A 17,505-nucleotide genomic window follows, 5' to 3' on the forward strand; every position below is an offset into this window, starting at 1 on the left:
GCTTCTGCCAAAACTTTTTTAAAAATCAGGTACAAAAGTTCAGACACCCACTTTAGAAATTCTGACATCTAAGCAGAGTTTAATTAACATCACCTGTACCTTAAGGTGGGAAAGTGATGTCAACTGCTACAGCAAAGGCAAGTAAGGTCATTTTGGAATTCACGTAACATTTTACTGTTATGTTAATAGCATATGAAGGGGGTGTGAATATTACTGTTAATGAAGAGTACTTTCACTCAGAATCGTGACAAATACATTTAGTCCTTAAAGTAGTTGTCATAACAATAATAATCCAAAAAAGTATTTCTGGAATGGCTAATAATTTTTATTTAATTTTGCAAGCCTAAGGTAAAAAGCATAGGCAATAAGTTTTACTAGTCAATAAAAACCAATTCTACTAATCACTGGTAATTAACATACTAAACAGTTGGAAAGCATTTACTGAAAGCAAAATATTTAGAGAAAATAGACATTTATACAAAATTATAAAATGCTTGTAATAAGAATAAGTGCATTTCAAGGAAAGCACAAACTTATCTTAATTTATAGAGCCAGTTAAAGCCTTAAAAAATTTAAGTGGAAATTGAAATATGCAAAAATGTATAAACATTCTACAAAAGATGGTCATTCTTTTCCTGAGTATACTAAAGCTATGAAACTTAAGGTGACAACAGGAAGGCTGAGCTCTGGGAACTCTTTTCAAGGGCATTTCCTTTCTACACACTGTTTCCCTCCTTCTTCATATTCTTGTTTGGAAATCCACATCTGTTGAAAAGTACCCTGTAAAATGGAAAGAAAGGTTATACATTGTGCCTTTTTTTTTTTAGAAAAAAATTTTTTTTTTTTTAAAGATTGTATTTATTTGACAGAGAGACACAGTCAGAGAGGGAACACAAGCAGGGGGAGTGTGAGAAGGAGAAGGAGGCTTCCTGCTGAGCAGGAAGCCTGACATGGGACTCTATCCCAGGACCCTGGGATCATGACCTGAGCCGAAGGCAGATGCTTAACAACTGAGCCACCCAGGAGCCTCTGGAAGATACTTTTTAAATATCTTTTCACAACTCTTAATCTTTAAAGAACCTCTAAGCCCCTCCCCCAAGTAGTTTTCCATTACTCCCCTATTACAGCCCTCCTCCAGAACACCCAAAGAGACTATTTAGAATGAATATTAAGTCTTCCTATTCACACTTGTCATGAGGCCTTAGAAAATGGCTGTGACAGGAAGACTGGAGGTTTAGCTATGATGGCTTGCTGCCAACCTATGACAACAATAGAAACTGTTGTTGAAGCCTTGATCCCAGTACAGAATTGAAGAGCTATCCTAGCACTTGACTAATGGCAGCATTTGTATCTTGAAAGTGCTCATCCATCAGGACTAGGATAAAGTTTTCCAAGTACACACATGATAGTACACAGGCACTAAAAGGAGGAAAGGAAGAAAATGAGCCAAGGAGGAAGCCTATGCTACATTAGTAAAAAAAACACATTAGTAGGACAAATTCAGTCCTTAAGACTGACTCTATTCAAGTGGATTCATACATGGTATTCCATTTCAATCTAAGATTTTTTTTTTTTAACTGAGACACAGCAAGAGAGGGAACACAGCAGGAGTTGGAGAGGGAGAAGCAGGCTTCCCACGCGGAAAGCCCAATGCGGAGCTCAATCCCAGGATTCCAGGATCATGACCTGGGCCAAAGGCAGACGCTTAACGACTGAGCCACCCAGGTGCCCCAATCTAAGATCTATTAAAAGATTGCGAATAGAACAAATACATTAAGTAGACACTTACTACCTTAAAAATGTCAGTATAAGTACTTCATGACATTTACGTTGGCTGCTCTGAGGTGAAAGGGAAATTCTGAGTCTAGGGTTGCAGAAAGTACAAGGACTTTTTCTCTTAATTCATAGTAATCACCTGTCTAAGCAAAACCCAGCACCATGACTTCACATCTGCCCCAAGAGCCAACTCCTGATTTCCTCCACTTCACCAAGAGGTGATGACTTAATTTTAAGTGCTACAGAGAAGTCTTGACCAGTGCCAGTGGGAGTATGAGAAGAGGCATAAGTTAGTAAATTCCCACCTTTGTTTGAGAAGGGAAATTGAAATTAGCTGACAAATAGCCACTGATAAGGCACTGAAGCATTCTGTTAAATTAGAACATGTGAAACTGGTATTATTAGGTCCTCTACTCATTCATTTGATAGTTATAAAATACAAAGATAAAGGATGCACTAAGTCTTTTTACTAAATTTACTATATTCACTGGTACATTTAAGTTATATCATTCAATAAGACTATTTTTCAAAGTAGTTTAATTACTAACCAAAGATGCTAGAATTGAGCCACCAATCCATGAACTAAACCTCCGTTCTACTGTTGTATTATTTGCAATCAATTTCAACCGCATACTCTAAAACAGAGGGAAAAATAAATATTAGTATAATCAAAACAGATGTCTCCACTCAGAAAATTCAGTTTTGACGACTGCCTAATGACTCTTTAAAACACCAATTATACATGATTATTTTGAACACCTAGGCTAATAGTATGCATGGGCTGAATTATTATATAAAGTACTTTGACTAAACTACTCTTATTGTGGCTTTTAATGTATAGTATTTAATAATATCTATAAACCTTAGAAACTGCATATAAAAAGTATAGCATTTAAAATTTATATTCTCGAATAGCAAACATATTAAATACTTACCTGTAAATCACGTACTATGCTAAGTGCTTCATAAATTTTATTTCTTCCAACACCAAATCTAATTATCATCCCAACGTGCTACCACCCTTTCTATAATCCTCCTCAACTTGCTTGCTACTACTTTTTTAGGCCTTCACACTGTCCCTCCTACCTAAGGTAACTCCACATCCCCTCCCCTCCAACTTCCAAACCAAAATGCAGACATCAGATTTCAGGTTAAATTTTCAGTATATGTGCTGCCAAAGCGAGCACTCTGGCTAAGTTTTTAATTCATACTGATTTCCTCCCAAATCAGTGTTTATTTTTGAACTCTTAATAAACACAGTTTATGGCTCAGTATCGTCCTTACCTCCCTATATCGAGAGTTTTCCCCTACTTAGGACTTTGTTTCTGGGGATAGTTCTCAAATTGTTGATACTTCCCTATTATTTTATATGAACACATAGCTTGAGTCTTTCTCACCGTGAATAAGTATGTATGTTTTGGGAGTGGAGTATGTACTACAGAAGGGGGTGGGTGCTGGGAGTAGGAGGGATGAACATGGATATTTTTACGTGAGGAACTAGTTGATATTTATTGCAATGAATTTTGTTGTTACACTGATTTTTAATTGCCTCCTAAATGACAAGGATAATACCTAACTGCTCTTGACCAGACCTTGGAGAGCCCAGGTCTACATATTCATTATTTTGGGACTTCCTATAACATCTAATGATTAGTACTATAGTTAAGGTCTTTTCCAGATCAGACTATCTTTAAGAATGTAGTAAATACAAGTCAGGTGTCAATCCTATGCCTGGATCAATATTTAAATAACAATATAACAAATTAAATAACAATTCTAAAAATGTGCTGTAAGTAAAATGTTTCTTTATATGAGAAACAAATAAGATTACCAAATATACAAATTCTATAGATACAATTAGGGCCCATGTAACCCTTAGTAAGTTTTTTTAATGAAATAACTAGTACAGAGTAACATACAAAAGATACTTGAGAAAGTTTTAAAATCTAAAATTAGGACTACTAATCTGTTATCCGTGTGTACCAGACCTTCTCCCCAAACCTTCCCCCCAAACCTTCTGCCTTTTAAAATCCTTTTTAAGTTGTCACAATGTACCCAGTGATCTTTTTAAAACAAACACAAGAGCTCTGTAGTCCTCTGCCGGATTTTATCCCAGAAGTTCACTACTTAATAAGCAACAAGACCTGGTACCTATCTGTGTGGGTGGAATTGTGTCCCCCAAAGAGAGATGTTGAAGTAGAATTCTAATCCCTGGTACCTGTGAATGTTACCTAATTTAGAAATAGGTTCTTTCCAAGTGTAATTAGGGTGCAAATTAAGATAAGGTCATATTAGAAGAGAGTAGGCCCTTAATCCAACAGGACAAGAGTTTTTAAAATGAAGAGAACAGACCCATAAGAGAGGATTGCTCTATGACAATGGAGACAGACTGAAGTGTTGGAGCTGCAACCAGTGATCCCCAAAGGATTCCTGGCAAACCGTCAGATGCTAAGAAGAAGGAAAAGAAGAATTCTCATCTGTACATTTCAGAGAGAGCAGGGCCTGCTGATATGTTGATTTCAGACTTTGAGTTTCCAGAAGAGAGAAGAAATTCCTGTTGTGATAAGCCACCAAGTTTAGTTTGTGGCAGTTTGTTAGGGCAGCCCAAGGAAATTAATATACCATCCATCTTCCCAGCCACATCACTCTTCCCACTTCTGCACAGACTAAGCCAGCTATGTTGAAATACTGGAATATGCCATCTTCCCTTCAATAGTTTGCACATCACATTCCCTCAACCTAGACGTCCTTCCATAAATTACCAACCAGATGAACTACATTCAGTTTATTCATAAGGGACTTAAGTGCCTGCTCTACAGTGTCCCCCAGAGTGCCTGGTTCATGACCTACTAAAACCACTTAGCATGTTATAGTCTTTATGCACGTCCACTCCTGCTAGCAGACTGAGCCCTTAGAGGGTAGGAACTATAGTTTATATCCCCAGTGCCTAGCAGACTATAGATACTTAAATGTGGAATCAATGAATAAAAGATTCAAGTACAAGAGTCATCTAGGAAAAGATGTCACCTATGAAAATTTTATTAACAAGGGCTATTATACTGTATTAGGCACCCACAAAAATATCAATCTACTACTGAAAAACCTTATCTATAAGATGACAGCAGTGATGAGGACACACATGACTGAAGAATACCACTAAAGAACAAACAAAACTTACTGGTGGAGTTTTCTGAGAGAGCTCTCTATTCAACCTGTCAGTAAAGCTCTGTATTAGCGTGTTTCCTCCTGCCACTATAACACTTCCATAGAGACCCTAGGATAAAAAAAAAAAATTAGTTCCAAATGTTTCCAACAGTTTGTTTTTTTAAAAGATTTTATTTATTTTATTTAAGTGAGAGAGCACAGAGGGAGAGGGAGAAGCAGGCTCCCCGCTGAGCAGAGAGCTCAATGGGCTCAATCCCAGGACCCTGAGATCATGACCTGAGCTTAAGGCAGATGCTTAACTGACTGAGCCACCCAGATGCCCCTTTCTTCAACAGTTTTAAATACAACTACAACTAAAACTACATCATCCTCTACAATTTTCCCTTTCTTTCTAAATTTTTTTACTTCTATATACACCTCGTACCTTAATCCAGTGGTTCTCAATCCTCACTGCACATTCAGTTCATTTAGGGAATTTATAAAACACAATGCCAGAAGCAATTAAATAAAAATCTGGGGATGGGGCACAGGCAAAGGTTTTGTTTGCTTAAAACTCAAGATGATTTTGGGGGCCCCTGGGTGGCTAAGTCAGTTGAGTGTCCAACTCTTAGTTTTGGCTCCTGTCATGACCTCATGGCTTATGGGATCAAATCCTGCATCAGGGGCTCTGCCCTCAGTGGGAAGTCTGCTCGAAGATTCTCTCCCTCTGCCCCTGCTCCCACTCATGTGCTCCCGCTCTTCCTCAAAAAAAAAAGAAAAAATAATCCAGATGATTTCATGTGCATTTAAAGTTTAAGAACCACTAACCTCAAGCAATTATTCTAAAACTAAAACCCAAACATAATTTTTTGGCAGAAAGCTGCCAGTATTTAGAGGTTTATTTTATACCTTCATCTTAGAATGCTCAGCTAGAAGTTATAGTATTTAAAATTAGACAATAAAGATTATTTAATGATTATGATGGACAATGCATAATCATAACATCCCTGGCCAAAATGACTGCTACCTTTCTCTTGGAGGGGTATGCATCAGAACCACACGGGAAACTTTTTCAAAATCAACATGCTGATTCCTCCCCCAAATAAAAATAAGCCCCTACTTACATGGAGTATACTTAACTCTAATTTGCCTGTATGTATCAGAAAGCTAAATGTCAGCCTGCCTTTTTCTGAAGTTTTTATTTGAATTCCATTAGTTTACATACATGTCAGCCTGTATGCTTTTTTAGTGGCTAAGTTCCTACTTTAAAAATTTATTCCAAATATCTAAATCATCTAACTTTTAAAAGATAAAATGGAATATAGAAAAATTATGTCCTCTGTAATCAATGTAAACATTAACTAAGGGAGGTATCTCACTAAAAACAAAAAGTTATCACACTCTTACAGTAAGTATAATTCAACTCAATTGCCTTCTCCTAAAGTAGTCTTGAGTTTGTGCTAGAAAATTCCATTCTTACCTCACTTTTGTCCTAGAAGCAGCAAATGCCTGCTACATAAATAAAGAATATTTTTTTCATAGCCGCCCAAAAGTCTCTTTTGAACATGTTTCTTATACATCCCTAGCTATCAGCACTGTGCTCTAAGCTAATGAGTTAACTCAAACAATTTTTAAGGCAGTATGTAGGGTACAAACTGAATCTAGGGGTTTTGTGTTTTGTTTTGTTTTGTTTTTAAGATTTTATTTATTTATTTGAGAAGGAGAGCACATGAGCGAGCATGAGCAGGGGGTGGGGCAAGGCAGAAGGAGCAGCAGACTCCTGCTAAGCTGAAGGCAGCCATGTAACTGACTGAGCCACCCAGGCATTCCTGAATCTAGGATTTAAATAAGATATAATCAATCTCATAATTAGTATGTATATAATATGTAGTTATTATTTAAAACTTGGCAAAGCACAAAAAATATGAAGGTTCATTCTAAACTCCATGTAAAAGTTACAATTTAAACCCATACCTTCCTGAACAATAAAAGTAGCAAAATTATGTAAGAAAAATCACCAATAATATATATTTTGGTTTGTCACGTTTTAGGAAATCTCTAGAAGAGCAATGTCCAAAAGAACTTTCAAGAGGCACCTGGCTGGCTCAGTCGGTAGAACAAAAGAACTTTCAGTGATGACAGAAACGTTCCCTATCTGCACTGTCAAATGTAGCTATTAGCTATATTCTAAAAAACGGAATTTTAAATTTTTACTTATTTTAATTTAAATGGTCATATGTGGCTGGTAGCTTCCACGCTGGACACCACAGCTCTAGAGTTTGGCATTTTTCCTTTTCTAGTATTTCACAATTTTACATATTCTAAAATGGATTTCAAAGTCAATGGCCAATGTTGACAACTTAAATACTGAACTAGGGGGTACTTCCTTACCCTAAAAAATACTTTTATACCATAAGCAAAAGGCTGACACTTACTGGTCTGATATCAATATCACACATTCCAACACTTGTAGTGACAACGTGACTAACTCCCAACATAGTATTTCCTGATAAGCCCTAAAACAAAACAAAAATGAGTAGTCAACAGAAGAACTTTAAACAACGCACCCAAAAATATCTGGTCAGTCTTACTTAGGTTTTATAATTAAACAAGATATTCACGTGTATGGGACAAGCCAAGCTAATTATGAAAAAAGCTTTCATACCTTTACATTGGAAGGGTCAAATAATCCTTCAGGAATCTTTAACCGTTCTGCTCCGAAGTCACAATTGTACCCATTGGGGAATTCATAATGAACAGTTGGCATCTGTGCAGCTACTCTGAAAACATAGTAAACAACATTAAACAAAAGAAAAAAAAAATCCTGCCCAAAATTATAAACTAAGAAATTATCAACTTGTAAAAAAGCAGAGTGAGAGTATCTTTCTTTTATAATGTTAGTCAGTGTTTCTTAACGTAACTTTTTACCTTTAGACCCGTTATGCATATTCTACAATTCTTTAACTAAACAAATCAATTTCTTTCCTCATTTATGAAGTATTCAGTGTTTAGAAGATTAAGATGAAGGTTTTAATGAGCTATTATAAATCTTGTAGATAAGAAAACATACTGTTCATCGTAAGTTGAATCTGATACTTGAAGTACTGAAGCTTGAAAGTCCTGGATAACACACTATGGATTAAAAAAAAAGTTTTTAAGAAACAAGGTTATGGAGATTTGTCTCTGAAATCTATACTTTTGTAATATTGTATTTAAAATACTTTTCTTAATGAAACTGGATCATGATCCTGGATGGCAAAGTCATTTCAGGGGTATAAGTCTATCCAGCAAAGACTCAAGAGTATCAAGAAACCCAATTCTAAACATTTTCATTAGAAACTATATTATACCACATTTAAATTAACAATAATTTTTAAAAAATTAATAATTATGGAAAAATGATGAAATAAAAACAATTAGGAACCTGTTCTGCGTAACAAAACTGGTTTCAGAACACTTGTTTTTTCCTTAAAAATAAGCCTAGACTTAGAAGCAAGATTTTGTTATCTGGGCAAGTACACACGTGCACGTATGTGGCATCTTATATAATTTCTAATGACTGCACATTATGTAAAATATTTTAAAATTATGCTACAAAATACATACAACCTCTAGGCTGCTAAGGAAAAAATCTAATATCTACGCAAAATTGTTAATCATCTCAACAATTTTCCCGTCTACTGAACACCCACAAAAATCTTTATCGTTAGATACAAAAGGTATCAGAGAGGAGACATCCCTGGCATAGTAAATTATTACTTTCATATCCTTTTATGTTAGAAATGAATATACGTCTGTGATGTGAGAGGTTTTACTAACCTCTCTTTCTTTAAGTTGTATGTTCAGAGAGGGATTTTTGGTAAAGAGAATCTTACTGGCTCCTTACTAGAATAATGACACACTTTTTTAATATGGCTGACTGATGTTAAATAAGAGAACATTATTGAGCCATACTCAGTTCTCTATAGACTGAAACAATTATCTTAGATAAAAAAGGTACAGAATAGCATAATATTTGTTTTTACTCCAAAACCAAAGTTCCTTCCAGGTCTTAATGTAATCCAAATGAATATAGTATTTTGTTGAGATAATTTGTTTGACAAATATGAAAAGCACCCCTTCCCTCTCAAAATAAGCTATTATTTTTGTTTGTAAAGTACCATTAAAACTATAAAGTGCTCAGGGTGCTTGGGTGGTTCAGACAGTTGACAATCCAACTTCGGCTCAGGTCATGATCCCAGGGTCCTGGGAGTGAGCCCCCAATTGGGCCCTGCACTCATGAGGGAGCCTGCTTCTCCCTCTGCCCCTCCCCCCCACTCATGCCGTCTCTCTCTCTCTCTCTCTCTCTCTCTCTCTCAAATAAAATCTTAAAAAAATAAAAAATATTTTTCTAAATATTTAATATATACAAACTGCTCAAAAACTACTCTATTAAAAACTTATAGCCTACAATAGTTTTAAAAAGAGAATAAGGGTACTTACATTACACATATAATTGTGCCAAGACCTTGTAACCTGTGGCAACTTCTCTTTTCTTTTCCAGTTTGCTGGAGATCCTTCACGAACAGCTTCCTGAGTACGAAGAACATGCGCTAGAGTTCATTCACAACATAGGAGGTAGGGAGTTAGAGGTAAATTCCAAAGAGAAAATTCAAGCATCCCTTACTTTTGATGCAATCATATACGGAGGAATCAGTTCTATATTCATTTCTTGGAAGAGTTCTCTGCATTGCATAGTAATGAAGTCTCCAGCAAGAGGGGATTTCACAATGCCTATGAAAACAGATTAAACAAGGCTAAGACAGTAGGAAATCCAAGTGCCTTGAGATAAATTCTTCTGTGTATTTATATATGAGTAATTTTTTCAAGTAGAATTATCTGAACCAACTCTTTAAGCATGAATGAAGCCATGCATCAGTTTTAAATACATATTATGAAGATTTTTTAAAACCTCTTAACAAAGACACATTTTTTGGACACTGATATGACTTGATAGTCCAACTCACTGCTCTGTTATCCACATCTTCATGACAGCTAACATCATCTCAGCATACCCACATTAAATCCACTTACCCTGCTGAAGAACATAGCCATCGTGAACTGGAATTGCAGTGGTATGAGTGGCTCCACTGTCCAAAATAAGCCCAGTAGAACGACCATTAGCAAATCTAGTTTAAAGCATTAAGGAAAAGAAAATATCAAGGCTCCCAAAATATATTTAATTGTAAATGCTTACTGTAAAGGGAAAGTTTTTTTATTAGGGCATTCTTAAACATTAGTATATTATGGCTTAAAATGTGTTAAAGTTAATCCAGGGATGAAAACTAGTGTCAAATATCTGGCTTAAAGAGAAATGACATCAGGTAGGACTTCCAAAATGATGGTGAAAGGAAGTCAGGGAAACCTTTATCCCAGAGAGATACCTATCGAACTGGTCAAAATTAGCACAACCATTCCAAGTCTTTGGAGCAGATGAAAGGACTTATATTTAACAAAATCTACAGAAATTCAGTAAAATGGTAGGAGGCTTTGGCATTTGAGCTAGGAACTAAAACTGTTCTCCACACAGGTTAAAGAAAAATCATTGTAGCAGTGTGGCAGCTAAGTGGCAGTTCCCACAACTCAATGGGAAAGCTATTCCAGGTGGATTCAACAGCCAACAAATACTGGCAGATCCCATCTTCCACAGCTCTGTGCTGCAAAGGGCCTGTGTCACGTCAACCTCGTACACCAACACGCAGGAGCTGGGCTATTCATTTGGTCATCAAATATTTAGTGAGCACCTATTATATGCCTAGTGTTAATTCTGGTACTGAGTAAGGAACCATAGTTAGTCTGGTCCTGGCATTCGCAAGCCCAGAAGGCACAAGAAGGTGCTCTGAAACGGACTTTGCCCTGAATATCTTGTTTAGTAGAGATCAGTAATGCTGTGAAAAGAACAGCTTGGGGTGCACTTGGGGTATAATGGAGAGACCACCTAACCAACCCTGGGGAAATATAAATGTAAGCTAGCAAGGAAAACACGGGAAGATATAGGAATATGTGGAAAATGCAGGCGGCAAGAGGATACAGTAAGGCCAGGGTGCAAAGTAGTTCAACAGAGCCTGCAAGAATGTGGAAGATGATTCTAGCTTAAAACAGCCTGGAAATTAAAGATTATTAGAGGGGCAGTGAGAAGAGTGGGCAAGGTTAAGAGGAAGGGTTGCAGTAATCCCAGAAATAGCTTGCACCAAAAGCAGTGGCAGTGGAGAGAGAGAAATCAATGGATCTGAGAGGTCATGGGGAAGAAAAAACACAGGTCTTGATGACTAACTAAATTTGAAGGGTTAGAGAGAAAGATTTTGGGATGCCTGGGTGACTCAAGTCAGTTAAGCGGATTTTTTTGACTCAGGTCATGATCCCAGCATCCAGGGATGGAGTCCCACATCTGGGTCCTTGCTCAGAGGGGAGCCCGCTTCTCCCTCTGTCTGCTCTGCCTGCTGCTCCCCATGTTTGTGTTCTCTCTCTTGACAAATAAATAAATAAAATCTTAAAAAAAAAAAAAAGAGAGAGAGAGAGGGAGAGAGATTTCCAGTCTGGGCAACTGGGAGCAAGAAGATATAAAGAAAGAGAAAGAATAAATTTGAGGGGAGAGAAGATTAATTCAGCTTTGGACATAATTTAAAGTGCTTCAACAGATAATTAATACAAAAAGTTCTAGTAGGGCAGGTGGATGTCAGCCTGGGGCTCACAAGAAAGATCTGGGATACAAAACAGATACGTATTTGGATCTTGTTAGTGTAGAACTGGTATCTGAAGTCAAGGAAATGGATAATTTAAACCAGAAAGAGCATGTCAAGAGAAATGAAGGGCCAAGGGCAGAAAACCAAGGAATGTGTAAGAATGATCAGAATCAATGAGGATCAATGGCCAGAAAGACAGGTTGGTGATTTATCTTTGCTAATTCTGGTACTCTATTGACCTCTGGTCAACTACATACATAAACATTAATTTGATGCTCTGTTAGTAGAAAACAACAGATGCAGTAATACCAAACTAAAAAGTGGCATAAAGGTACATGGATCTTCTCATAAATAACAAAATCTGGACAAATTATCTTAGATGTCCATTTTAAGATACTGAAAAGTGTTTAAATGCAGTCACAATTCAGCCAAAATTTATTCTCATAAAACTGCAACTGGAAGGGGTAAGAAGGTAAAGTTTGTAGCTTCCTTGCCTGAAAGTACTCCCCAGCTCACAGCTACAACTGGGAAAGCAATGGTGGAAAACTGCAACTTTACCACCTTGAATGAACAGAGAAAGGAGTTCAGGGCTGGAAGAAAAGCTAGACAGGTAAGGCAGAAACCCTAGAAGTCAGAGAACTACAGAAGGGATCAAACCCAAAATCAGAGTATAAAACGTACCCACATCTCTGACTGACTGCTAAACTCTTCAAGGGCAGAACTTCAGGGGGCCCAACAAAAACAGAGAGAACAAAGAGTAATCCACTCTTCAAAGAGCAGCACCTAGGAGCTCTCTGATTTTCCTACATTTTTAGCTAACTGCATTCTCCAACAGTGTGCAGCTTGGACAGAAGGCCCTCTTTACTAGCTTGAGGTGTCAAGAGGGCAGAGCCTGAGGTTGGCAGATATGAGAATCCAGCTATCAATTAAATCAGATAAAATAATGCCACCCTTCTAATATTTTTGTTTTGGAAAATATATTTTTTCATAAAAATGTTATTTATGTTAACCTAAATGGGTCTTTTTTGGTCATTTTTAAGTTAATAAATGCTAAAACAATTTTCAGTTGTGGTGCCTGTGTAGCTCAGTCAGTTGAGCATCTGACTCTTGGTTTTTGCTAAGGTCATGATCTGGGGTTCATAAGATAGAGCCCCACACACATCAGGCTCAGAGCTTAGCTGGGAATTTGCTTTTCCCACTCCCCCTGCCACTCCCCCACCTCACACATATGCTCATTCTCACAAATAAAAATGTTTTTAAAAAACAGAACAATTCTTAGTTTTTTTCTTTCTTTTTTTTTTTTTTAATCTAACACCTATTTTTTTTTTCCCAAGATTTTTATTTATTTATTTGACAGACAGAGATCACAAGTAGGCAGAGAGGCGGGGGCAGGGGGGTGCGGGGAGCTCGATCCCAGGACCCTGGGATCATGACCTGAGCCGAAAGCAGAGGCTTTAACCCACTGAGCCACCCAGGAGCCCCAGAACAATTCTTAGTTTTAATTTCTCACAGTAATCCTGACATACAACCCACATAAACAAAATCTTTACAGTCCTCAGAAACTCTTTAAAGTGTAAAGGAGTCCTAAAGCCATACATAATCTTTGAGGTCAAAACAATTTTTAGAATAATACTAAGATGTTAAATAACATAACTGCCCTTTTCACTCTCATTCTCTCATAAGTGTATATATGCGACTTTTCCAGAGACCACGTCATGTATGATACAAAACAGACTGAACGCAAAAGACAGATATGGGAATCCAATGTCTGTTACTAAGCCTGATGTTAAAGAGATTTGAAAAAATGTAAAATAATTCCACTCTTCTCAATTTTTTTGGTTTTAGAAATGTTGATTTTCATTAAAATATATTATGACTTATTATTAATTTACTTGGACTAAGAAATCTAATTTTTTGGTTTCTATTTTAATTTCCAATATGGTAAACCCCACCAAATACAATCTGCCACTAAGTAAAAGCTGTGGATGTAAAAGGTTGAGATCCACTGGCTGGAAAAACAAAGTAAAAGGACACCAATCATCTAAATCCAGAAATGTAGGAAATTCTACATGACAATCTACTTCCTTAACAGACAAATTACAAGGGAAAAAAAGGGTCAGGGGAGTAGAACCTACAGATTAAAAGAGACCTAAGAGACATACCAAAGAAATACAATGTGTGATCTTGTTTGGGTCCTGACTTATATATACCACACAGTTTTGTTTTGATTTTTAAAAATTTTATTGATATACAGAGAGCCTGATACAGGGCTCAATCCCAGGACCCTGAGGTCGTGACCTGAGCCCAAGGCAGAGGTTTTAAACCACTGAGCCACCCAGGTGCCCCTACCCTATACTGTTTTTTTAAGAAGTTGTTATTACTTCCTTTTTTTGTCTTGAGATGCATGGTAAAATCTTTTAGAGATACATGCCAAAGTTTCTATGGATAAAATTTTATCAAATCTGGGATTTACTTCAAAATCATAGTGCGAGGGGGAGAGGCAAGGGTTTTAACTACTACAAGTTAGCTATGTTTTGAAAATTGAACTGTGCGATAGGCACATGGAGGTTCAATATGACATTCTATACTCTTCTGTATTAGAAATTTTCCATAATAAAAGGTTAAAAAATAGAACAACGCCCGATTCTGTTTACATACTCCTTGCAAGGAAACAGCCAAACAGACCTAAGTTCAAATTCAGTAAAGCCACTTTCAAACTATGGACTTGAACTAGTTTGCTTACTTCGGCCACATTCCTGAGAGAGTTATTATGAGTATTAAGTGAAATAATGCACACAGTGCTAGCTAGCATTCTCTATGTTCTACTCAAAAACCTGCAATGGTACACTAGAGTCTAAAGTTCAAATTTTTAAAATCTGACAGGCAAGGTACGTACAGTTTGACCCAAACCTATTTCCACAACTCCTTCTGAAGTCTAACAGAAATTCAACTATAAACTAAGTCACTAGAAAGCACTTATACTTCCTACCTCCACACTTTTGCTAAAATCATCTCCAAAACACACAATTACAGACAACGTTAGATTACCACAGTGATTCTCATACATATGTAGAATTTACTTGACTATTACAGCAATCCAGGGAGGTACACAGCATAAGTGAGTAAAAAGTGAAGCTAGGTTTTTTTGTTTCTTTTTTTTAAAATAGTTTGCATTTTTTTAAAGATTTTATTTATTTATTTGACAGAGAAATCACAAGTAGACGGAGAGGCAGGCAGAGAGAGAGAGGGAAGCAGGCTCCCTGCTGAGCAGAGAGCCCGATGCGGGACTCAATCCCAGGACCCTGAGATCATGACCTGAGCCGAAGGCAGTGGCTTAACCCACTGAGCCACCCAGGCGCCCCAGTAAAGCTAGGTTTTAAGTACTTAATTCAAAATCACACAGTCTGTAAGCATATCAAATTAAACCCTAAATACAAGGCTCCTTCCCCTATATCATACAAATAAATTCTATTTTCTTTATAAAGATTTTTTTTTTAAGATTTTTATTTATTTATTTGACAGAGAGGGAGAGGGAGCACAAGCAGGCAGAGCAGCAGGCAGACTCCCCACAGAGCAGGAAGCTTGACTCAAGGCTCGATCCCAGGACCCTGAGGTCAGGACCTGAGCCGAAGGCAGATGCTTAACTGACTGGCCACCCAGGAACCCCTTTAAATCTCTTCATAAAGATTTGTCAAGCTATTATTTTCCTCTGATGAACTTCCACCATTATTATACGAAAAAATCAAATTAATGTGTACTTCTTCATGACTTTTGCCAGTTATTTTGAAGTACTTTTTTTTTTTTTTAAGATTTTATTTATTTGTAAGAGAGTGAGAGCACATGTGCACAAAGAGGGGGAGTGGCAGGCAGCTCAGGGAGCTGCTGAGCAAGGAAACTACCCGGGGACTCGATCCCAGGATCCTGCCATCATGACCCAAGCTGAAGGCAGACACTTTACCAACAGAGCCACCGGCATCCCTTAAAATACTATATAAGTCTGTTACTTACCTTTTAACAAGAATATTACATTACAAATTCTTTGAGATAAGGACATAATATTTCCTGGTCTGTCCCTTAACATGTCTACAATAAATATTTGGTGATTTTTTTTTTTAAATTGATGATTAAATCTTAAGTGAACTTACAGCTAATTTCCACTTTTCTATGGTAATGGGAGAAGAGAAAGAAAATGGCAATCTTTGAACTTGTTTAATCCAACTGGCTTAAACACTACCCTCTATTCACATTCCCCTTCTAAAAACAAATGTTTTAAAAACCTTGATAACAAGCAGGATTTGAGCATTTCTTTCTTATTTCCCTCTAATAACTTCTGGCATATTTATTCCAATAAGAAATACTAAAAGACAGCCAAAAATTAAGGAGAGAGGAAAAAAACCCAAACTTTTGAACAAGCAAGAACTGGCTCATGTCTTCCTGCTGGGGGCATTCCCTTTAAGGGCACCACATTTACTTTGAAAGAAAAGCTGAGTATTACTCTTTAAAGGATACGCTGTCAAAACTGCAGTTTTGCAAAGGAAGAATGCAGGGATATTGTAGTGTTCAAACATTAATTCTGTCAGTTTCTCTCTCTTTGCTCTAGTATTCCACTTGAGAAGAGGGGAAAAAGAAATGCAAGTTATTTACTGTTTAAAAACTAAAAAGTTGATTTATTTCAAGATTCAATATAGCACTATATTAACAAAGATATAAATATTAAAAATAGAATAGAGTACCACAGAAAATAATCCTCATAAGAATATATATTTTTGTTTGTAAATAAATTTAGTAAAAATCAATTAAAATTTACCATTTAATAAAAAGTAAAACTGTCTGTTTCTATGAATTCTACAAGTTATACAGACTTTTCAAAGTACAAGAGAATCATGATTCTTATAAAGTATTATTAAATCTTAAGAGTGAATCTAGTAATTTTAAACCACCAAATTTTCCTACTTAGAGCTGGTACTCCTAAACAAAACTAGGTTAAAAACAGTAACAAAATGTTGATAATTTATGATTGTTAGCTAGCCTGCTAGGCTCTTTGGACTCTGTACCAAATTTATTTCACAAGAGACTTCAGTCTGGTAATTTCCAGCCCTAGTTCCACATTGGACTTCTCACGTGGAGAGCAGAGTATACAAGCAGATACACCCTGCCTCTGGAGCACAGGGGTAATTCATAAACCCAAAGGGAAGCAGCCCAAGGAAGTCAAATGTTAAACAAATCCCTGAAAAATAAGGAGGGCACAGACTGCATGGAGCACTGGGTATTATACGCAAACAATGAATCATGGAACACTACATCAAAAACTAATGATGTAAAGTACAGTGACCAACACAGCACAATAAAACAACAACAACAAAAATCCCTGGTGGTGGGGGTGGACCAAACCCCATTTAGGGTGCTTTGTTATTGTTCTCTGAATATTTTACTTACTGAGATAATAAAAATTATAATAGTATGTAAAAATTAATCCCCTTTCCCTAATTTTCAAAATTCAAAATATGAACTTCTATGCCTCTTTAAAGAAAAAGAAAACATTCTTCAAATGAGTTTAAAAAACAACTACAGAAACTCAGAAAACAAAGTCTGTCTTACCGGTGCTTCTGACATGAGAACAGGATGCAGGCTGGCTTCTGATTTGACATGCATTTTGTAGGTATGATCCAAAATAGCCTGGAAACTATCCCAGTCTTCAACTACAATATAAGATTAACACCCTGAAAACAATGCTTAGTTGAAGATGAATACAGAATCTTTTAAGAGACTGTTTCTACAGTTTAGCATTAACAACAGAACCTACTTATTTCATAGATTTACTTCATAATATAGTACTTTAGTGCCACTTCGGCAGCTCATATAC

At 36.6% G+C, this 17,505-nt stretch overlaps 1 protein-coding gene across 1 annotated transcript in view; it reads right to left on the bottom strand.

Moving 5' to 3' along the window:
- Positions 1-303: 303 nt before the first annotated feature.
- The window catches only part of ACTL6A (actin like 6A), a 28,741-nt gene continuing 11,539 nt past the window's right edge, over positions 304-17,505 (bottom strand). The window contains exons 4-14 of the mRNA XM_032340216.1: positions 17,241-17,341; positions 16,152-16,249; positions 9,994-10,088; positions 9,587-9,693; positions 9,403-9,492; positions 7,991-8,052; positions 7,586-7,700; positions 7,356-7,436; positions 4,955-5,050; positions 2,325-2,411; positions 304-780 (exon numbers count right to left, since the gene is read on the bottom strand). Of these exons, the coding sequence (XP_032196107.1) occupies positions 700-780; positions 2,325-2,411; positions 4,955-5,050; positions 7,356-7,436; positions 7,586-7,700; positions 7,991-8,052; positions 9,403-9,492; positions 9,587-9,693; positions 9,994-10,088; positions 16,152-16,249; positions 17,241-17,341 (1,013 nt within the window). The 3' untranslated portion in view covers positions 304-699. The remainder of the gene's footprint in view (positions 781-2,324; positions 2,412-4,954; positions 5,051-7,355; positions 7,437-7,585; positions 7,701-7,990; positions 8,053-9,402; positions 9,493-9,586; positions 9,694-9,993; positions 10,089-16,151; positions 16,250-17,240; positions 17,342-17,505) is intronic.

Source organism: Mustela erminea, chromosome 1 (genome assembly GCF_009829155.1).
Source record: "Mustela erminea isolate mMusErm1 chromosome 1, mMusErm1.Pri, whole genome shotgun sequence".
NCBI lineage: Eukaryota > Metazoa > Chordata > Mammalia > Carnivora > Mustelidae > Mustela > Mustela erminea.